Genomic DNA, 19,028 nt, shown 5'->3' with positions numbered 1-19,028 from the left:
CCTGAACATAAGAGTAAATCACAAGACTCGCAGGCCAGGTGGTGGGAGCTGGGAGCAGAGATGCCCGCGCTTGGTGTATTGGAAGGCCAGGCTGTTTTCATTACTCGGATGCCCGTGAAGGTGCCCAGGAGGCTGCCTGCTCTGCAGGACTGATTTATCTACGTGGGAGCTCAGCTCCAAGCACAGAGCTGGAGGAGTTGACTCATTCAGCGCCAGTCCCAGGATCCTCATGGGAGGCCTCGTCGCAGCAGCCTTGAGGGGCCCTGCTGGGACTGAGACCCACCAAGACAGCAGACTCAAGGGGAAGATGGCGGCGCCTTGGCCGTGATGCTGCCTTGGAATCCTGCTCAGACGGCAGAGGGGCCTGGACGCCCCTCCCTGGTGGAGGAGCAGGGCTGCAGACCTCCTGGCCTCTGGTCACCCTTCAGTCTGGGACATGCTCGAGAGAGACTGGGTGATGAGATGGGTGTCTGAGGCCCTGACAGGCAGGACTCAGATCACCCTTGGCCCTCTGACAGCTCAGATCACACACCAGCTTCTCTGAGCCCTCCCAGTGGGGAGCTGGGGCCCACCCTCCCCCTTTTCCTCAGCTCTGTGTCACCCTGATAACACCAGAAAGAAGAGTGGTATCTGACGAGCAGCGCTGAGAGCCGTGGCTTCGGCAGTTCTAACGAGGCCCCAGACAGTGATTCCTCTCCGTTTTGACCAGTCAGAGGCTGGGTGGTCACTGGTACAAGGGGATCTCGCCATCCAGGGTAATCGTTCTAATCCCCGTAGCCCAGAGGTTCCTTCACAGCCTGTCGCCCTGATGAGGGTGGAAGGCCTGTGGCCGGCAGCAGAAGGGGAGAGGCTGGGGCAGATGGAGGCGGCCTGTTCTGGGGAAGGCCAAGAGGGGTCCTCTGGCATAGCTCAGTGCTGACCCCGTTCAAAAGCCTTTTCTGAAGTGACGGGGGGAAAGTGCTGGGAAGAGCAGAGATGTGATCTGAAGGAGATGCCAGCTTGGGGGCTAAATGTTTCCCTCAGTTTTCTGGGGCCTTTGGAGTTCCAAGCAGCAAGGTTTACAAAACTCCTATCATCAAATGGGCTTGATCTGAAGTTGAAGGTTGCCGATTCCTCTCCCCGGTCAGACACGTGAAAAACTAGGGCCTACGTTCATGGGACCAACACGTGAACTGTCCCTTCTCCTCTGCACAGTGACTGTCCAGGAAAATCCACCACAATCCTCCAGCCACAGCTCGGGTGGTCACAGCCCCACTGGTGGTGCCTCCTCCATGTGCCAGCCCAAGCCTGGCCACAGGCCTGCTGGTGGGGACATTTTACAGATGAGGAAACGAAGTCCAGGCACACAGCGAGTGCAGAGCAGGGGTCAGGGCAGAGCTGTGGCTGGCTATGGAGCCAGGTGCTTCCCTCCCACCCTGAAGCTTCCCTGAAACAAGCTGCTGCGCCCCCTTTCCAGGGGCAGGAGGCCGCCTCCCTCCCCCGAGCCCTCTACTCACCCTGCCCTGGGATCGGCAGCTGGCTTCCACAGGCGGCAGCTCTGCAAGGAGCTGGCAAGAACCAGCACAGTGAAATGCTGCACCCTTCTCAGCCCACCCTCCCCACGTCAGTCCATAGGTGAGGAACGCGCCCTGAATGTACAGTGCACAGACACCCCTCCCCACGGGCATCTGTGAAAGCGCTTTTTATGGAAATAAGACTGTGCACTCAGAAACCTGCCACTTGGAGCCTGGGTCCCTCGGGCTGAGGTGGGAGTGAGGCGGAGGTTGGCATGCAGCATCCAGCTGCCCCTCTTTATTGCCTTTAAAGTTTTGTCACTGAAACCCCTGTGCCCACTTAATCCAGTGATAGAAGCAGGATGGTGGTGCTGCGCCTGCTCCTCTGTTGAACCCCCGTGTGATCAGCGATTCAGGGGAGAAGTCCTGTGGTTGGGACCAGAGAGAGCCCATGCCCCGATCTGGAGCAGCCGCCTCCAGTCCTTCTGAGCCGCGAGGCCAAAAGCTCATCTTCGTTGTCTCCCTCCCTTGCAGATGGCAGCCCTCCAGAGCCCCTTCTACGGAGATAAGATGAATCTCTTCTCCCTGTGCCAGAAGATCGAGCAGTGTGACTACCCACCCCTCCCCGGGGAGCACTACTCCGAGAAGGTGAGTTTGCAGGAGCCGGAGGCCTCGTCAGCTCTGGCAGCCACCGAGGCTCATGAGGGCCACTCCAAAGCATCGCAGCTGAGGTCAGGCTTACTTTACATGGTACAGAAAGGGCACTTTCTGGAAAAGTGACTTGGAGAGGGGAAAGTAGGTGATTGCACTGAAGAAGGGGTTTTACCACGTGGCTCCGGTGTAGGACCCCCAGGCAGGAACCAGTAGGATGTGGCCCTTGGCACACCTCCACCTGTTCGGCTCCCAGGTTGGTGCTCCAGGAGGCCCACTGCTGCAGGTCCCCAGGACAGGCTCTGTGCGGCGCCAGACATGGAAAAGATGCAGGGGCAGGATGTAGCTAGCAGGCCTGGCGTCCACATACTGCCGATGGTCGCCACTGTTCCCATGGCAGGAACCACAGCAGGGAGACTGGTCAGTTTCCTCCTCATAGTAACGGACTTAAGCCACACCCTGGGCCTCCACTGTCAACATTTTACACTGGCTGCAGGGGCCATGGACACAGGCTCTAATGGGTCTGGCGTGGGGCTGTGCCAGTTACTAGGAACGTGCAAATATCTTCTTCCTCGGCTCCAACACCTTGAAGATAGAACTAAATATTTTTGGTGAATAATCGTGAGGAAGATAGGTTTCTTGGCATAGTAGGGTCAACAGTAGACACGCGTTCACACGCTGCCTGCACTGTTCCTAGGTGAGTCACCTAACGTTCCTGAGTCTGTTTCTTCATCTATACAATGGGGATAATAATAAACTTCCACACAGGATCAGCATAAGGATTAGGGTAAGGCACCAGGCTAACACTGCCACCACCGTCGAAAGTGGCCAGTGGACAGGGCCTGGCTCAGTCAGTGCTCACTGAATGTCATGTGACCCTTATTTCTGTTCAAGGTCAGTGCTAGTGGGTGGGTCTGGGGCCTCCCTGGGCCCACCCCATAGGACCACAGGCCATCACCTCACGGTAATAATAGCTCATGTTCAGACTTCCTGAGTTCAATCTTCCCCTGACCCGTTTACCAATAAGGAAACAGACACAGGCGATTTAAAGACGGTGAGGCAGGATTGGAACCCAGACGCCCAGCCAGAGCCCTCCTGCTACTTGACAGCATGTCTCTTTGGTGGCCCATTAACTAGCTGGGGTAAGGCTCTGGAAGGAACACCCTTGCCCTAGCCAAGCTGCACAGGACAGGTCCCACGTACTCTGCCCGTGTCCAGGCAGGAGGCGCCTCGCGGGGAACCTGCGCTCGATGGCGTTGTGGACTCCAGGGCTAGAGCACAAGTGTCTGGGGCGCTGCACAAGGCCTTTCCTCTCCTGGCGTCACAGTTCCGACCTGCACCTTTGGAGGATGTATTTATGCTCCCCAGTGGGAGGAAAAACAAGTTGCATCTCTTTACAAAGTTAAGAGTTGCCATTTGCTTTTTCCTTTCTCATCTTCTGAATTTGGACTTGGGTACAATTCAGAAGCTTGAAGCCATGCAACTGGAGCAGATCACAGCCCTGTGCTTTGGTTGTCAATCTATAAACAGGAACTGTCCTCTCTGCTTCAGTAATGATGCTGAAATGAACACTGAAGCCCCCTGTTCCAAGTCAGCCCTTTCCGGCCACGAGCCCGCGCTCCCCACAGCACCAGCTCTCACTAGGCCTGTGCAGCATTTCTGGGCCCCATGCTTGGGGGTGAGAGGTGGTGCTCAGGAGCCCCTGGGCACACCCCATTTTTAGTTACATTGCTGCTTAGAAATGAAAATAACATGTTATTGTTTCTCTTGAATTCTGAAAATTTCAAACATGCACGTACTGCCGACTGCGTCTACTTCATCAGTTAGTTAGTGCAGGTCGCAGACTCTTCACCTGAATCTGGTTTTCTGGGATTTACCACAGGTACCTTCCCCCGAATAGTGTAAGGTTCAGGAAACAGCTGCCTGGTCCATAGGCCACCTCAGACTCCAGGGGCGGCCCAGTAGGCTGCAGGCCCCACTGTCACCTGGGCTTCTCAGCTGTAAGGCATGCATACAGGTTGGAGGGGATGGCCTAAGGCTCTGCAGCCCAGAGAAAATGCCCCATCACCTCAGGAGCCTGTCTACAGGAAGCCCAGGCCCCACCTCTCAGCCTAAGAAGCCTGTGCGGCACTAGCCCCTGGGCCTCCAGAATGTCCCTTGGGCCCTCCCCAGACTCTGAGTGTGGGCTCTGAGGCCACTAGAGCCCTCTCTGGTTCAGGACCTCTTGGCTTCCTGCTGCCGCTACGGCTTGTGGGACTGGCCACCCCTCCAGCAGCAGGTATTTAAATGAAAACCAATGGTGGTGAGCCCGTGATGCAAGTTAAGAAGATGTAGGCATTTTAAGGTCATTATTTTAATTACCATTAAAATAATTGGCACTCTGGCTATCATAAGAACTGAGCCGATCAGAGGCACAAGGTGCCCCTCCCCCACCTCGGGGCGGGAGCAGCCTTCAGTGTCTGTATAATTAAAAGCTCCGTCTTTCATGAGCACAATAAAGGGGCCCACGCAGGCTGCAGCCCTGCTGCATGTTAATGCATTTATTATGATCAATAAGCCCTTTCCTTGAGTTTTGTCCTCTGGTTTGGGCATCTGCGTGACTGACAGCAGACAGAGACACACACACATTTTCCCAGCAGAGAGAGAGAGACACACACAATTTACCCAATGGTCTTAGGGTCTCAAAGTACAGCCTTTGGGGCTAGACAGGCCCAGGAGGGGTCCTGGCTAGCCCTTGGGAGCCGCACGGCCGCACGCCCCTTACCTGCCCCCACTAAATACTGTTCTTCAGCTCTGCGGGGGACAACAGGACTGTCTAGTTGCTCTGAGCATCAAGTACCTTCATGCAGACAGATTGCGGAGCGCGGAGCCTCAGTAAGGCGCTTTCTTGAGAATAACTCACCATTCTCTTCCCTGCAGTTACGCGAACTGGTCAGCATGTGCATCTACCCTGACCCCGACCAGAGACCTGACATCGGATACGTGCACCAGGTGGCCAAGCAGATGCACGTCTGGATGTCCAGCACCTGAGTGTGGATGCACCGTGCCTCACCACTTTGCCTTACCTGAGTCGTCTTCTCTTCAAGTGGCCACCTGGTAGCCTAAACAGCTAAGACCACAGGGTTCAGCAGGTTCCCCAAAAGGCTGCCCAGCCTTACAGCAGATGCTGAAGGCAGAGCGGCTGAGGGAGGCGCGCTGGCCACACATCACTGATGGTCAAATTCCAAAGTCCTTTCTTTATTCTGTTGTGGACAATCCCAGCTGGGCTAACAAGGGCAGTGGTTCAGTGAGCCACGGCAGCCCTGTATCCGGATTGTACTGTGAATCTTTCGGGTAATTCCTCCAGTGACCTGTCAAGGTTGATGCTAACAGGAGACTTGCAGGAGACCGTGTGATTTGTGTAGTGAGCCTTTGAAAATGGTTAGTACCAAGTTCAGTTTAGTTCTTAGTATCTTTTCAAACAATCAGGCTGTGTGCTTAATTTACTCTGTTGTAAAGGGATAAAGTGGAAATCATTTTTTTCCGTGGAGATTCTGTTATTTTTATCTACGTTTTATGACTTGGTAAGTGACGATGAGAAGAGCCCTAGATCTGGCCGGAGCGTCACATGGCAAATGGCATCGAGAAGCGAGAGCATCTTCCTGGCAGCCAGGCTGGGCCATCTCCTCCTGGACACCTGCTGTGTACCAGGCACTCTGTCACCTCCTTGAATGCTGGCGGTTCATTTCATGATCAGTGTTACGCATTTTCCTCCACGGGAAGGAAGCATGGATAGAGAAAACCTAAGGGCTGTCCTTGACAAATTCTGGTTCTGCAACTTCCCAGTGTGACTAGGCTTAAGCAAGTTTCTTGGCCGTTCTGAGCCTCAGTGTCCTCGTCTGTACAATGAGATTAACGGTATCTACCTACCTTCGGGGTTGCTGACAGAATTTGAAAGAAAATATGCACGTTAGCTAGCATAAAGTAGATGATCCAAAAATGGCAGCCACTCACCCCTCACAACCTGAAGTCCATGGACCATGGAATTGAGAATTCAAGTCCACCTGTATCATGTGTAGGAAACCAGAAATGTGTTCCTTATTACTTGTTCCCAGATAGGATTAACTGTGAAGACTAATTTATAAATGTGAGAAACTCGAGCTCTGAAGGAAATCATTTGAATTTTGTTTTTGTATGCAAAGCTAACCTTCCAGTGGTCTGAGCTGTTGTCACTGACCTGATGACAGTCTGGCCCTCCAGACAAGAGCAGTGCTGGCATCGTGCAGGTGACTCCTGACAGCTGCTGCCTGCAGGCATTTGCTGACCAGGCCTTTCCTGGAGGAAACACCCAGGGCCAGGCGGCTGCTGTTTCCACACGTGGACTCAGTTCTGCTGTAACACTGTCGGTCCAACCGTCTCTCCACATGCAGCCTTTCCTCTGTACTTGTTCTCCATCGTTGAAATAAAACAGGGTGACTGGGAGTTACTTAGAATTCATGAATGATTTTAAAAGGGCTTTGGCGATTTTGCTCTTAAACCAGTAGATCCAAAACTTAAAAGTGTCCGCAGCACGATTTCTTGAGGAACCTTGAAAAACACAACTTCCCAGGCCCCAGACATTCACTAATCCCAGGATTTAAGTTCCCCAAATAATTTTGATACTTATCAGCCAAGTTTCTGCCCTCAGTAATTCCACTGATCTCCCCAGCCTGCTCCTGGCAGCTCTAACACAGGAGCTGGCCTGAGAGCAGATATTCACCCTGGAACGTTCTCTCCAAGGGAGAATCAAGTCCCTATCTCCTGCCTAGTGCTTACCACTGAAGGATTTTCTGATTCCACACAAACTTGTTGCCAGTATTGTGCTTCCAGTTCTCTAAGCCCCCACCGTGCCTCCCCGACACTGCCAGCCCCAGCATGCAATGATCCTACTCTCTGCATGCCACCCACTTTCCACACCGTGAGAACAATCTGCCCAATCAGACCCTCTAAAGGTGCACGATCTCAACCACTCTCCAGGCCTGAGTGTTTGTGAAATGATCACGTCCTACTTACTACAAAACAGTAACCCCAAAACATTCATTTCTGTGAAACCAGCCACAGTGGGGTCCACCCAGCTTCACACAGCTCTAGTGGTGCACCTGCCCACCCTCCCTTGGTACTCAGAACTGAGCTGGGCTTAAGAACTCACACTCAGAGGTTCGTCTTTGCCATTTCTTTGGCTGCTGAGGTGGAAGGCTGTGCTGCACTTACCACCCCATTTCAAACCAAACCTGGGGCCACCACGAACAAAGACAGCCAGCAAAAGGGGAGGGTATCGATGTTCACCTGAAGACTCAAGGGAGTCCACTCTGATTTCTGACAGCAGCCGGAACCTGTCTGTCCCCAGGAGGGGTGCATGGCTCCTACACTCCCCTGAGCCTGGGCCAGTGCTCAAGGAGGATCAGCAGCCTTAGCAGCCCCCCACTGCCCCAAAAAATACCACACAGTGCCCAGACCTCAGCTGCCCAATTTGGTTTTCATTTTTTATTGAGTTTCATTCAGCAAACCTGAACGTCTTATGGGGCCTCCAATGCCCGCCATCTTCCAGAACCACAGCTGGCCACCCACACGCCATTCACGAAGTGTCCATCGTTTGGACTGTTTCTTCCAGCACCTCAATTTCCAGAGTAGTGACTTTTTCAGTGAGGACTGCAGTGGTCCCTTTCTCACACCTGTACCGCCCAAACCTAGTGAGAGAAAAACAAAAGCACAGAGTTAGGATTCCCCTCAAAGTGCCGGAGGGCAGGAGAGAGTGAAAACAGATACTCAGGTGAGGCAGTGAGCAGGCTGAATCCTGGCTCTCCCGATCCCAGCTCTGTGATCTTGGGGGATTCCGGTTCCTCAGCTCTCAAGTGCTACAAAATGGGGGTGCCTAGGAAGCACCCAGTGTGCATTAGAGAGCACAGCCCCTGGCCCCTGGCGGACATGTGACTCTCCCCCACCGCAGCATCCCCAGCAAGTGCTGGGAAGCACTTGATCCCTTGACATCAATCTTCAGCCTCCCCACAGTACCCTTCGGTGACAGCAGGAAGCAAATTCCATCATTACACAAGAGGGCATGGCTGCTCTCCTCATGTGCAGCAACTAGGTTGGCTAACTGCTACCTTAGACACTGTACCAACAGCTGGAGCACAGACAGTACAAAAATACATGCAGCCAGGCTCTAAGTTTGTCATTTCAGACCACTCTCAAGCCTCAAGAAAAGTTAACTGTCCCCTTCAGGGACACAGTGGATCCCCACTAGGACACACCCAACACCTTTTTCCTTGGAGGCAATCTGGCAGAGGTTTCTTTGAGCACCAGGCAGTCTAGAAGATATGTATTTGGGCTGTGAATTCTCACACTGGGTCAGGAATTAGGATACTGTCAAATGGCAGCACACACCCAACTGTTCCTCTGGTCTATTCCCACCTGGGATAATATTTCTGTCAAACTGGCAGGAACTACCAGAAGGCTGCTGGCTATGCCATGACCTTGAGCTCCAGGAACACCCATCCTCTCCCCTGGGCACATGAGCTAAAAGAGGGAGCAGGAAGCAAAACAAGGAGGGCAACTTCCACAGTTCTACATCCGGGTCAGGAGCATGGTCAGCCCAGAGTGGCCTGCCTTAATTCTGCCAAGCCTCCCCTAACCCCTACTCTCTTAAAGGATCTAAGCAAAAGTACCTTTTAACAATGTGTCCCCACCCCATTAGTTTGAAGATGTCTCGTTCCTTACATGCTGGAATGTGGTGGCAGCGTGCCATCTTGGAGCCAAAGTCCCATGTGGCCTCTGTGTGCCTGACTCATCTAAACCAACCCTCAGTGTCTGTGGGAGGCTTGGACACATGAGCCTGCTTCACCACTGTGGTGACAGTGCCCAATTTTGGCCACATGCAGGCAGAGCTTCCACCTTAAGCGCCAGTGGACTGCAAGACCACGCGGTGGAGGGCTGCAAGCAGAGGAGGCAGCAGGGACTTGCCAGGCAAGGCCCACACTGGCAGACAGCACAAGACGCTTACTCAGACCAATGGCCCTGCCCGCACCCTGCCATGCACCCTGGCATCTACCCTGGGAAGGGCTCCCTAACTCAGGCAGTGCCCCCATCTTCAGTCACTGGCAGAGAAGACAACAGGGAGATTCCAGGGAGCTTGGACACTTGGCTGCCTTTGACCCCAGGACACCAATGGGGAGCAGGCTCCGTGCAGGTTGCTACGCACCCAGAACCTTCTGGGTCACCTCGCTGACTTCACAAGCAGCCATGGGGCGGTTTTGTTTCTGTTCTTGGGTGTTTGGAGCCTTTCTTTAGAGCGGGGCAGCCCCCGCCTGAGGAAGCAGGATGTGCTGCTGCTGCACTCCCTTTAGATGAGGACCCCTGCACTGAGCACAGGTTCCCTAGGCAACCACAAATACCCCTTCTCAATGGCCCAAATGTGGCTTTCAGAGTCCTCACCCAGGACCCTGTCCAGCCTGAAGAGTGTAACCATTCCCGACCCCATCACTGCTTCACCATGGCCTTGCTCACATCATGCAGCGTCTTGCAAGCAACCAAGGAAGCAGGCTGTGTGGAGTACTTGGCTCCCACCTACTCGGAGCTTGGCAAAGCCTGGTCCCCCAACACAGCTCTGGGCCTGAAAGGTAGCGTCCCTTCCTCCTAAAGGCCTGAGGGACTTTGTGGGCTCATTAGAGGTTATCTGGTTTAGCACTATTTCAAAGACAGGGAGACTGATTTGCTGGAAGCCACCACGCCAGCCACCAACATTCCCCAACCCCAGTGCCAGAGCTCTCTGGCGCCGTGCCGCCCCACTCCAACAACAGCCCACTGAGCTTCCGCAGGGTTGAATGCAGACCACAGTGAATACCCGCTGGTTCTGAATGTTCCGTTCTTTCCTTGTGAATTACTCCTGATTTGGGGCTGAGTGTGCAGTGGGAGATGAAAGCAAGCCTGCAGAAGGTGACGCTCACTATCCTCTGGGCTAGCTGTGGGGCTGGGTGGGAGCAGTAGTTTATAAATACCCTGTGCTGCACTCAGATGGCTGCAGCTGGAAGCAGCGCTCAGGGGGCCCATCCTGAGCTGTTTGGGCTCCCAGAAGAGATAGGAGCCACAGGACGGTCAAGCAGCTGGACGATAATGAGACACTGCAAATGAGCTGCTCCTCTGACACAGGACAGCCACCAGGTTTGGAAAACTTCCAGTTCTGTTCAGCAGATCAACTAGAACCTCTCCCACCAGTGAGTCTGCGCTGCACCACTGAGCCAAGGGGCCCACTCGGCATGTAGCACAGGCTAAACGGCACAGCTCCCCGTGGCGCAGCAGACACACATTAGCTCCCATGGCCACCTCTGGGAGTCTGTTAGCACTGCTGACTTACGCCCAGTTAGGAATCTCGGAGCACTCTGAGGGAAAGTGCTGAGGCTGCCGTGAAAAATGTACCTTCTCACAGAATTCAGGGGATTCTTAAGACACTTGAGAAAGGGCAGCAGATGATCCAAACCTCTCCGCCCCACTTCCCAGCCTAGGGCTCTTTCCTGGGCCACCCTCCACCCCTCCCATCAAATTAAATCACTCTCCTACACCTGACAGCACCCCACTGTCATAAAGCAAGTAATGAGCCAAAGTTCTCTGTGGGAGGCTGATTTGGAAACACTGGAAGAACCAAGAAAACTCCATCCAGATGCCATGGAGACGCCAAGGGTGGCCATGAAGCCAGGGAACCGAGAAAGAACTTCATCTCCTTCACTCACCTGGTCCCCTTCTTGTTGGGCACTGTGTATGGGCGGAGAAAATCCAGCTTGCTCTTGCTGATGACGCAGAGATCAATGTTGCTTCCAGACCCCAGGTCATTGAAGATGCCAGCGGCAATGGCTTCGCTCACCAGCTTCTTGGCTTCCTCCTCCTGAGAAACAGAACGGCAGCAATGACGTCCACCGCCGAGCCAGGGCCTGCTCTGACATCCACAACGCGCTTCCACTAGCAGTGGGCGGGGCCTCCTGAGAGGTAGGTGTTGCTTTTAATGCCCATTTCACAGATGAGGAAAAGATCTCAAAGTACCTCGATGATGTGCCCACAGTTCCCGGCCCAGGCCTTAAAACTCCTTATGCACGCACTGCCTCTCCACCACATCGGACAGTCACCACACAGCAGGACTGGAGGGCTAGTAACTGATTTTGGGGCCAGGGAGTAAACATTTTAGGGTTTGTGGGCATACAGTCTCTACCACACCAACTCAACTCTGCTATGCTGGCACAAAACAGCCACACACAAATACATCAACAAAGGGCACAACTGTGATCCAATACAACACTATTAGCAACAGGCAGCGGACTGCAGTTTACTAACTAAGCCCTGATCAAGAACGTCCAACAGCAGCTGGAAGTCACTTCCTGGTAACACAATGGGGAGTCAGCATTATGGGGCGGGAATAACACCAAAACCACAGCAGTTCCGGGGAGATGCTGGCAGACCAGGGCGGGACCTCTTGCCCAAAACAATCTGTCTCTCCTAAGGGGCCTACAAGTCTACTGAAGTAATTCATTACTTTGAATCACCTTCTCCTTTGCTCTGCCTTTAAGCACAAATCCCCAACCCCAACAGTTACTGGTGAACAGATGGATTCATCCCTTTCTTATCCAAGAAGGCCTATCACATGCTAGGTCCTATACTAGGACCTAGGGCTGCAGAGGTGGATGAGGCCCCCAAATCCTTGCCCTCTAGGGGCTCAGAGTCCAGCAGGGGCATCTGACCCAAGCAAGTGCAATGCAGGGTGAGGCTGGCTAAGAGCACGTGAGGAGGAGCTGGGAACACGCTGGTCAGCAGAGCTTCAGGGAGGGCGGAAGGGCAGGCTGCACACGAGGCACTCAGGAAACAGCAGTGAAACAGAAGGCAGGCAGCGAAGGCAATGGCACCGGACCTGGGGAACACCAAGTTCAAGCTCTGTACACAACGAGGACAAAAATGAAGCAGGCTACGGCTTCTGCTAATCTAACCTGTGCTATGGCTCCGTCCCAGTCCACGAGGGCATGACGGTACACAAACATGCAAGGTGCACTACAGTGCTCATCTAAGCTTGAGAAACCCAGACTCCAGGCCCAAATTCCAGCCCGAGACCCTCAAAGGGCAGATCTGCTAACCTCAAGTTTTGAGACGATCTGAACCCACTCGGGACTCCTGCTCCTCTCTGCCTGCCCCACAACAGACTAGTATTCCAGTGACATAAGCGCCCTCTACAGACTCAGAGAAGGACAAAGAAGGTTCTGCTAGAACCTCAGCAAACCAGCAGCTAGGGGCTCCTCAGCAAACCAGCAGCTAGGGGCTCCTCAGCAAACCAGCAGCTAGGGGTTCCTTTGACATTTATTCCCCAGGCTTTTTCACTCCCATGTGACACCTGTGTGGGGCCAATGAGGCCAATTTGTACATATGCAGACCTGTAAGAATACATTCAAACAGGATCTGCTAATTAGGAATTCTCTCCTGGAATTCTCAACAGTCTATGGGGCCAGAAGGCTTCCAGAAACCAGTGAAGGTGGTAGCAAAGAAAGCCTCTTAGACGAGGAGCTGGCGGCAGCTGCTATCTAGACAGCAAAAGCCAACCACTAATTCAGCAAATTGCAACCTCATTCCAAACTGCTTCCTTTATTAAATGGCCTTAGGTGTGTGTGCACATGGGCACGTGCTGGGAGCACCACACCAGTCCCCCTGTTCCTGGCCTACCACTTCTGCTCCCCCCTTCTCTTCTCTACCACTTGACTATTTCCCCTGCTTTGTTTTTATCTCATCACTGCTGCTGGGCTCTAGAGCCAGCCAACAGTACCTGGCGGACATCACAATCCTGCAGGCAGCACTTAGGACTGCACATTTACATTTTCCAAGTGATCTGGGTAGATGGGGAAGGGTGAAGACTTGGGGAAGCAGAAATACACAAATGACATGAGATGTCAATCGATTCGACTGGGCACAGGATACCAGACTGCTGACAGTGCTATGTAAGATTACGAGTGATCCTCCCTCTACTTTGCAAACAGTCTGTAAGTAAGTAACTGATAAAACTTTAAAATATGCAAATTTTAAAATTATATAGTTTCATTTACTCATAAAATTATCATGTATGCTGTTATTTAAGTATAAATAAAGGCTTTTTTTAAATTAGGGAAATACATCTTTTAAATTCCTTTCCTCCTCACCAATTCTAAGGAAGATCATTCCTAAAGCAAGACAATCTCAAGTCTCTAACTTCCCCCCTCCAATCCCATCCGTGTCTCATATGCATATGGCTGAAGATGTTAGGAGATGGAATGAAACTTACATTTACGGAGCACCTATATGCCCACTAAATCAATCAATCAACATCTGTCGGCACTCTTATGTGCCAAGCACTGAGCTGGGCACTTTGCTGATCATCATGATGTGTATCCCTGCCCCCACCCATCTCCTGATGTTGGTATCATCAGAAACTCTGGCTGAGAGTCAATGACTTACACAAGGTCAAACAGCTGGTGAACAAAAAATAGGACGACAAGCCCCCAGGCCCCAGAGCCAGAAGGCCACAGCACCACACCAACTCACAAGTGACCTTCCTTGGGCGGGGGTTCCTCGGCTAGTCCCTGACTCAAGACCGTGTCATTCGCTCCCCATCATCAAAGAGCCTTAAGACCTGAGCAGATTTAGGAGGATGGTGTTTGGCAGTTTCTCTTTGGGCCAACCAGCAGCTCCTCTGATGGTCACTCCCATTGGGGGTTGGAGGGTGGTGTTTCCCAGAATACCCACGACTACCACTTCAAGGGCCTTCTTCGTTCTCAACCAAGTTGGGCAACATTTCTACAACGCAACATCAGATCAACATTAAGATCTAAGGTCTTATTTAACATATCCCTCCCTTAACACCCCAAACCCTCAAAATGCAAAGAGGATGGAAATGACCAAAGGTTCTATTGTCTACCCACTACTTATACAGTTAATGTCTTTAACAAGTATCTACAGGAACCTACTATGTTCCAGGAACTGCTTCCTTGTTGAATACTGTCTCTGACTACAGTATTTCCATACACAGAATTCTAGACACATATGCAAATATGCTACTGGGCATATTTATACTGTTTTCTTTATAGTGGAATTTCACAATTAAACAACTTTTGTCTTTAACATGTGCTACCAAATATTTAAGAAAACTATCAAGAAAAACCACAAACTAAAGGCAAGAGGTGAGGAAAACACCACATCTGTATCTGTCTCTGGCCCGCAGGAAGCGCAAGCAGCACTGCCTCTTCCCTTCGGATTCATTCTTCATAGGGAAACTGCACTTCCCTTTTCTGGAAGATGCTGAGTGCCCTAGGTCCTGGGCAGCATCTGCCTGGGGACAGCGGCTACACAGGGGCCTTGACAAGGGCCCTGCAGAGCCCATGACCCCAGGTGATCAGGCCCAGGTGCGATGCTCTCTCCCACAGCAAGGGAGGCATCCTCCCCCAGCCGGTTGCCTATGCATTTATGCTACGGGTCACAAGGGAAACTCGGTGTGGAGATGGGCCAGTAGGACTTACCCTCTTTACCAGAAAAATGGCCCTCCAGGCCAACAGCAGCTTCCTTTTGCTTTCGGACGCTCAGCCAAAAGCTCACCATGACCCTGATGATGCAACATGACTTGGGGGACCCAGATTCCAGATCATCTGCAGACGTGGAGGCAGACAGAATGGGTTTGAATCCCCAGTCTACCACTTACTGCTGTGCAACCCTGGACAAGTCACTGCACCTCTCCAAGTTTACTCTCCTGCTCTGAAATATGATGATAATAAATCCTACCTCACAGGATTGCTAAAGGTTAGAAATAAAGGTACAGAAAGCACCTGCTATAGTTTCTGGCACACAGTTATTGCTTAATAAATGGTAAATTATTTAATAAAGCAAGCCAGAGGGCTCCTAAAAACACAACTTATCTCTAAGCAGTGACTGCCTATACCAAACCCCAGGCCAGGAGAAGGAGGTCCAAACAAACCTGCTGACAAATCTTCACACAGTGCCACAGAGAAGTTCCTGTAATAATTAATCCAAGCAAAAAGCACACTCCCTAAAAGTTCAGAGAATATAAAAGGAACACTTCCTGCTTTATGGCTACAAAGACCAAACTAACTGGGAATATCAGTCCCCCGAGCCACCCCTGCTTCTTAAATGAGATTACAATAAGAGTGATGTACTGTACTACAAGTCAGCTGTGACAAGCAGCACTTTATGGAGCTATCTGTTTGTCTCCATCACTGCATCGCACAATGTGTCCCTGGACTCCAATGTGCAGCTCCATTTACCGCTACATGACAAATGGGCAGCACTTGTAAAAGGCACAAAGAGGTCCACGTCGGCCACGTAATGGTCACCACAGCTGTACCCGAGTGCTTGAGGGGACAAAGCAGACCCCCAAGTTCATTAAACTGACCAGTAATGGATCTTTCAAAAAGTGCCTTAGGAATCGTGCAGAAAAGGCTAAAATAAATAACTCAGCATGGAAGGCTAATCTGAAATGGTGTTTGATAAATTATTTATAACATGGGCGATTGTCTGCATTTAATATTGGAGCTACTAGTAGCATCTTTAAAAGATGATTTATGTGTTGTAATGCTATTAAACTTTATATTGGCCCACTGCTAGCTATAAAGTCTGCTGAGATTTAGAGAATGAGTTTTAAACTGTCACTGCAACATCATAGGAGATGGAGACTGTATTAAATCTTTACTTTAAACCTGTTACCTAGAGAGTTGCATTTTGTAGACACTCACAAACTGATAGATTACCTCGGCATCTGCTACAGTGCAGGTCCAAAACAGTACTGCCAAGAAACTTTTTCCGCATTATTCTTGTCTACAGCTACAATCGAATTTCTTTTCTCACTTAAGTGATTTTTAGATGAGGGATGTCACCAGAGAAAAATGTAGCTGTGCCAGCCAATGGGCACCCTGGACAGTTCAGCATCAAATTAATACTCTTTAAATAAACTCTCTTCCTTTGACTGTTCGGCTATGCATTTGAACACTGCTTTACTTACACTGCAGGCAAAATATTAAACATGCACTTGACTGAAAACCTAGCAGACTGTTTTAGACACAGTTTTGGAATGTGAAAATTCACATATATGGCAAGTCATTTGACATAACTGATTTGTAACAAATTTTTTTACATACTTTAAAAAGAAATAAAATTGGTTATTTGCTGGCAAATATATTGTTTATGTAGCTGAGGCGCTGGCATAGGGGGCAGAAAACAAAGAAATACTCAGTTCCCCCAGCTCTAAGGGTTTTCAGGGCAGCACACAAGTGCCCCTTGCCTTCTGTGCCACCTCCGTGCCAGGAGGAAGGGGTGTGGCTCTCCTGCCTCGGCCGGGGGAAAAAAGAATGAGGACAGCATCACAGCCGAACCGTGCTGACTTCCATCCACTTCCCTGTGTGTTGCTCAATCTACATTCCGTTCCGTTAGTTCACAACCATTTGCTCCTTCATTAACTACTAAGGATTTAACTCCCTAAGAATTGAGGCATGGGAGGGTTGGGGAGATGCTGGCCAAAGGATACAAAATCTCAGTTAGAATGATTAAGTTCAAGAGATCTATTGTACAAAGCAGTAGTTACAGTTAATAACAATGTATTGTATTCTTGAAAACCAGCTAAGAAAGATTTAAGTGTTCTCACCACAAAAAACATCTGAGATAATGCATATTTTACTATATTAGCTTGACTTAGCCATTCCACAATGTACACATCTTTTAAAACATCATTTGTATATGATAAACATATACAATTTTTATTTGTCAAGCAAAATAATTTTTTAAAAGAAGGCAATCCAAACACAGCTTGGAAAATCTTCATTATCTTTTGTCGATTCGATTTGAAACAGCAAAAAATTCCATTGCTCTGATGATCTAGAACAGAACAGATAAAAGTCTGGGTGTGATGAGAGTTTGGACTCTAAAGAGAGAGGATGAAAATTCTGAACGTCAGGGGTCCGCCCTACACCTTCTCCATCTTTGTGTCCCAGGGAACGAGCCTGGTGCTTGGCATGTAGGTCAACAAATGGAAAAAAACGAAACGTTCACTTCAAACGCATGCATGGCTCTGCCAATCTCAAAGACTCTGAAATCATGAGAGAGACCCCAACCAAATGGGGTAATTCCAAAACTGCACCAGTCCCAACTGGAGACCATTCAAAGACAAGCGCTTGAGAGGAAGAGGTCTGAACATGATGTGTTTGTTAGGGGCCTGCTGACAGGCTAAGGCTCTGACTATGCCACAGATGCGGGCTGAAGACTCATTAATGGTTGATGGCTGAATACAATTGAAAGAGCTCAAAAAAGTGTTTGAAATAGTTCCTGCAAAAGCAGTCTGCTCCCTGCACTGAGTCACAGACTTGACGTATCCCATATGTAGCCACACAGTTTACAGCAGAAAGTTTTTTTTTTCCCCAGACTGGGGTGTGTGACAAGAGCAAAGGTGTATGAGTTTGGGGTTTGGCCTGAGCTGTCTGGGTGAACATGCCTGCCTGTGTGAACACCTAGGAATTAAGCAGAGCGGAGCTGCAGCTGGTGCTGACCATGCCTAGGGCTAGGAGTGAGCCAGTGACTGATTTTAAGGGTTTGAAGTGGAAATGGGAAGGGGTGTTCACGGAACTGCCAACCAGGTCTGTCCCAGGTCACTGAGTGATGCCTGTCAGAACTCACAGCCAAGAAGAGATGTCAGCGGCTGCACAGCCACAATGGGCTGGAAAAGGGTCGCCCAGAATGAGGACAGCCCTGGACAGTGGGTCACTCTCTGAGTCATACAGTGCCCCGCAAAAGAATGAGAATAATCCCTCTGTCCAAGGAATAAAATGAGAGAAATGACCCCGACACAGGAATTTCACAAACAATACGGTGAGCAACTCCGAGGGTAGAAGCGACAGCAAGGGTATGAGAGAACCACCACCAGGCACCCGCCACACCCCGGGTCCCAGCCAAACACGTCATTTACTGAATTCTCAACTGCTGTTACAGATGAGGAAACTGGGGCTCTCAGAAAGATTGGCTGATGCACTCAAAGACACACGGCTGTGTACAAGCAGGAGAGTCGGGGAGGCATGCCAAGCTAGGGCCTGGCACCACCAAAGCCTGTCTTCCTATCCCATCATTAGGAAAATCGGTGGCGGGCAAGTGGTTTTGCTGGAATCTGTGACAGTGAATGGAAGGAAAAATACCTAAGCTTCCAGAGGGAAAAGAACCAAAAGAGACAAGAACATATTGCTTTCCACAAGGAGAAGAAATCAATGTTCACAGCATATGTGTATACAAATATATATTTCCAAGGCTGCACTGAATCAAACGTAATCAGAGGAAAAAAACAAGAAAGCCTGGGTTTCAAGAAAGTGAGAAATATGCTCAGCCATCCTCAAAATGAAAACCAGGTTGCCTCAGATACTAATAAGATCCTCATCAGATTTCTCTCTCCAAAAACAACGCGGCCAGTGGTAACTCTGGCAATAAATTCCTGGAGCCACTGAAAGGGCTATCACCTGAAAACAGAAATGAAGTGAGTCTGTTCCGTGGGTCACAACAAAGCAGCAGCCAGCACTAGAATTTCTCAGGATAAGGAGAGTAAGCGATGACAGAAATCCAGTCCTGTCAGAAGCAGAGACTAAAACCAGGGTCTGAGGCCAGCGGAAGAGCCACATTCCCACCTCCAACATCTGGACGGGACATAACCACTGCTAGATGCTAGGCACATGTGTGAAGGCCATCACGGGCACTGTGTCATACGGTATGATCCTGCTTCCACAGCCTCACAAGGACCAGCCAGGACCAGGAGGAGATCCAAGGAAGCACAGAGCACCCTCGTTCTAGGAAGTTTTTAAAGATGGCCACAAATAAGGCAAATTTCAAATG

The 19,028-nt window shown here is 50.6% G+C and overlaps 2 protein-coding genes across 2 annotated transcripts in view; one reads left to right on the top strand and one right to left on the bottom strand.

Annotated features, from left to right (window-relative positions):
• The window catches only part of NEK6 (NIMA related kinase 6), a 94,991-nt gene extending 88,386 nt beyond the window's left edge, over window positions 1-6,605 (top strand). The window contains exons 9-10 of the mRNA XM_064378089.1: window positions 2,028-2,141; window positions 5,064-6,605. Coding sequence (XP_064234159.1) covers window positions 2,028-2,141; window positions 5,064-5,174 — 225 coding nt within the window. The 3' untranslated portion in view covers window positions 5,175-6,605. The remainder of the gene's footprint in view (window positions 1-2,027; window positions 2,142-5,063) is intronic.
• A 1,014-nt stretch (window positions 6,606-7,619) lies between these two features.
• PSMB7 (proteasome 20S subunit beta 7) overlaps window positions 7,620-19,028 on the bottom strand; it is a 63,325-nt gene continuing 51,916 nt past the window's right edge. Inside the window, exons 7-8 of the mRNA XM_012458164.2 lie at window positions 10,886-11,037; window positions 7,620-7,849 (exon numbers count right to left, since the gene is read on the bottom strand). Of these exons, the coding sequence (XP_012313587.1) occupies window positions 7,738-7,849; window positions 10,886-11,037 (264 nt within the window). The 3' untranslated portion in view covers window positions 7,620-7,737. The remainder of the gene's footprint in view (window positions 7,850-10,885; window positions 11,038-19,028) is intronic.

This window comes from Aotus nancymaae, unplaced genomic scaffold, assembly GCF_030222135.1.
Source record: "Aotus nancymaae isolate 86718 unplaced genomic scaffold, 86718_ANA_hifiasm-v0.15.2.pri h1tg000003l, whole genome shotgun sequence".
Taxonomy (NCBI): Eukaryota; Metazoa; Chordata; class Mammalia; order Primates; family Aotidae; genus Aotus; species Aotus nancymaae.
This window is presented reverse-complemented; position numbering and strand designations above follow the sequence as displayed.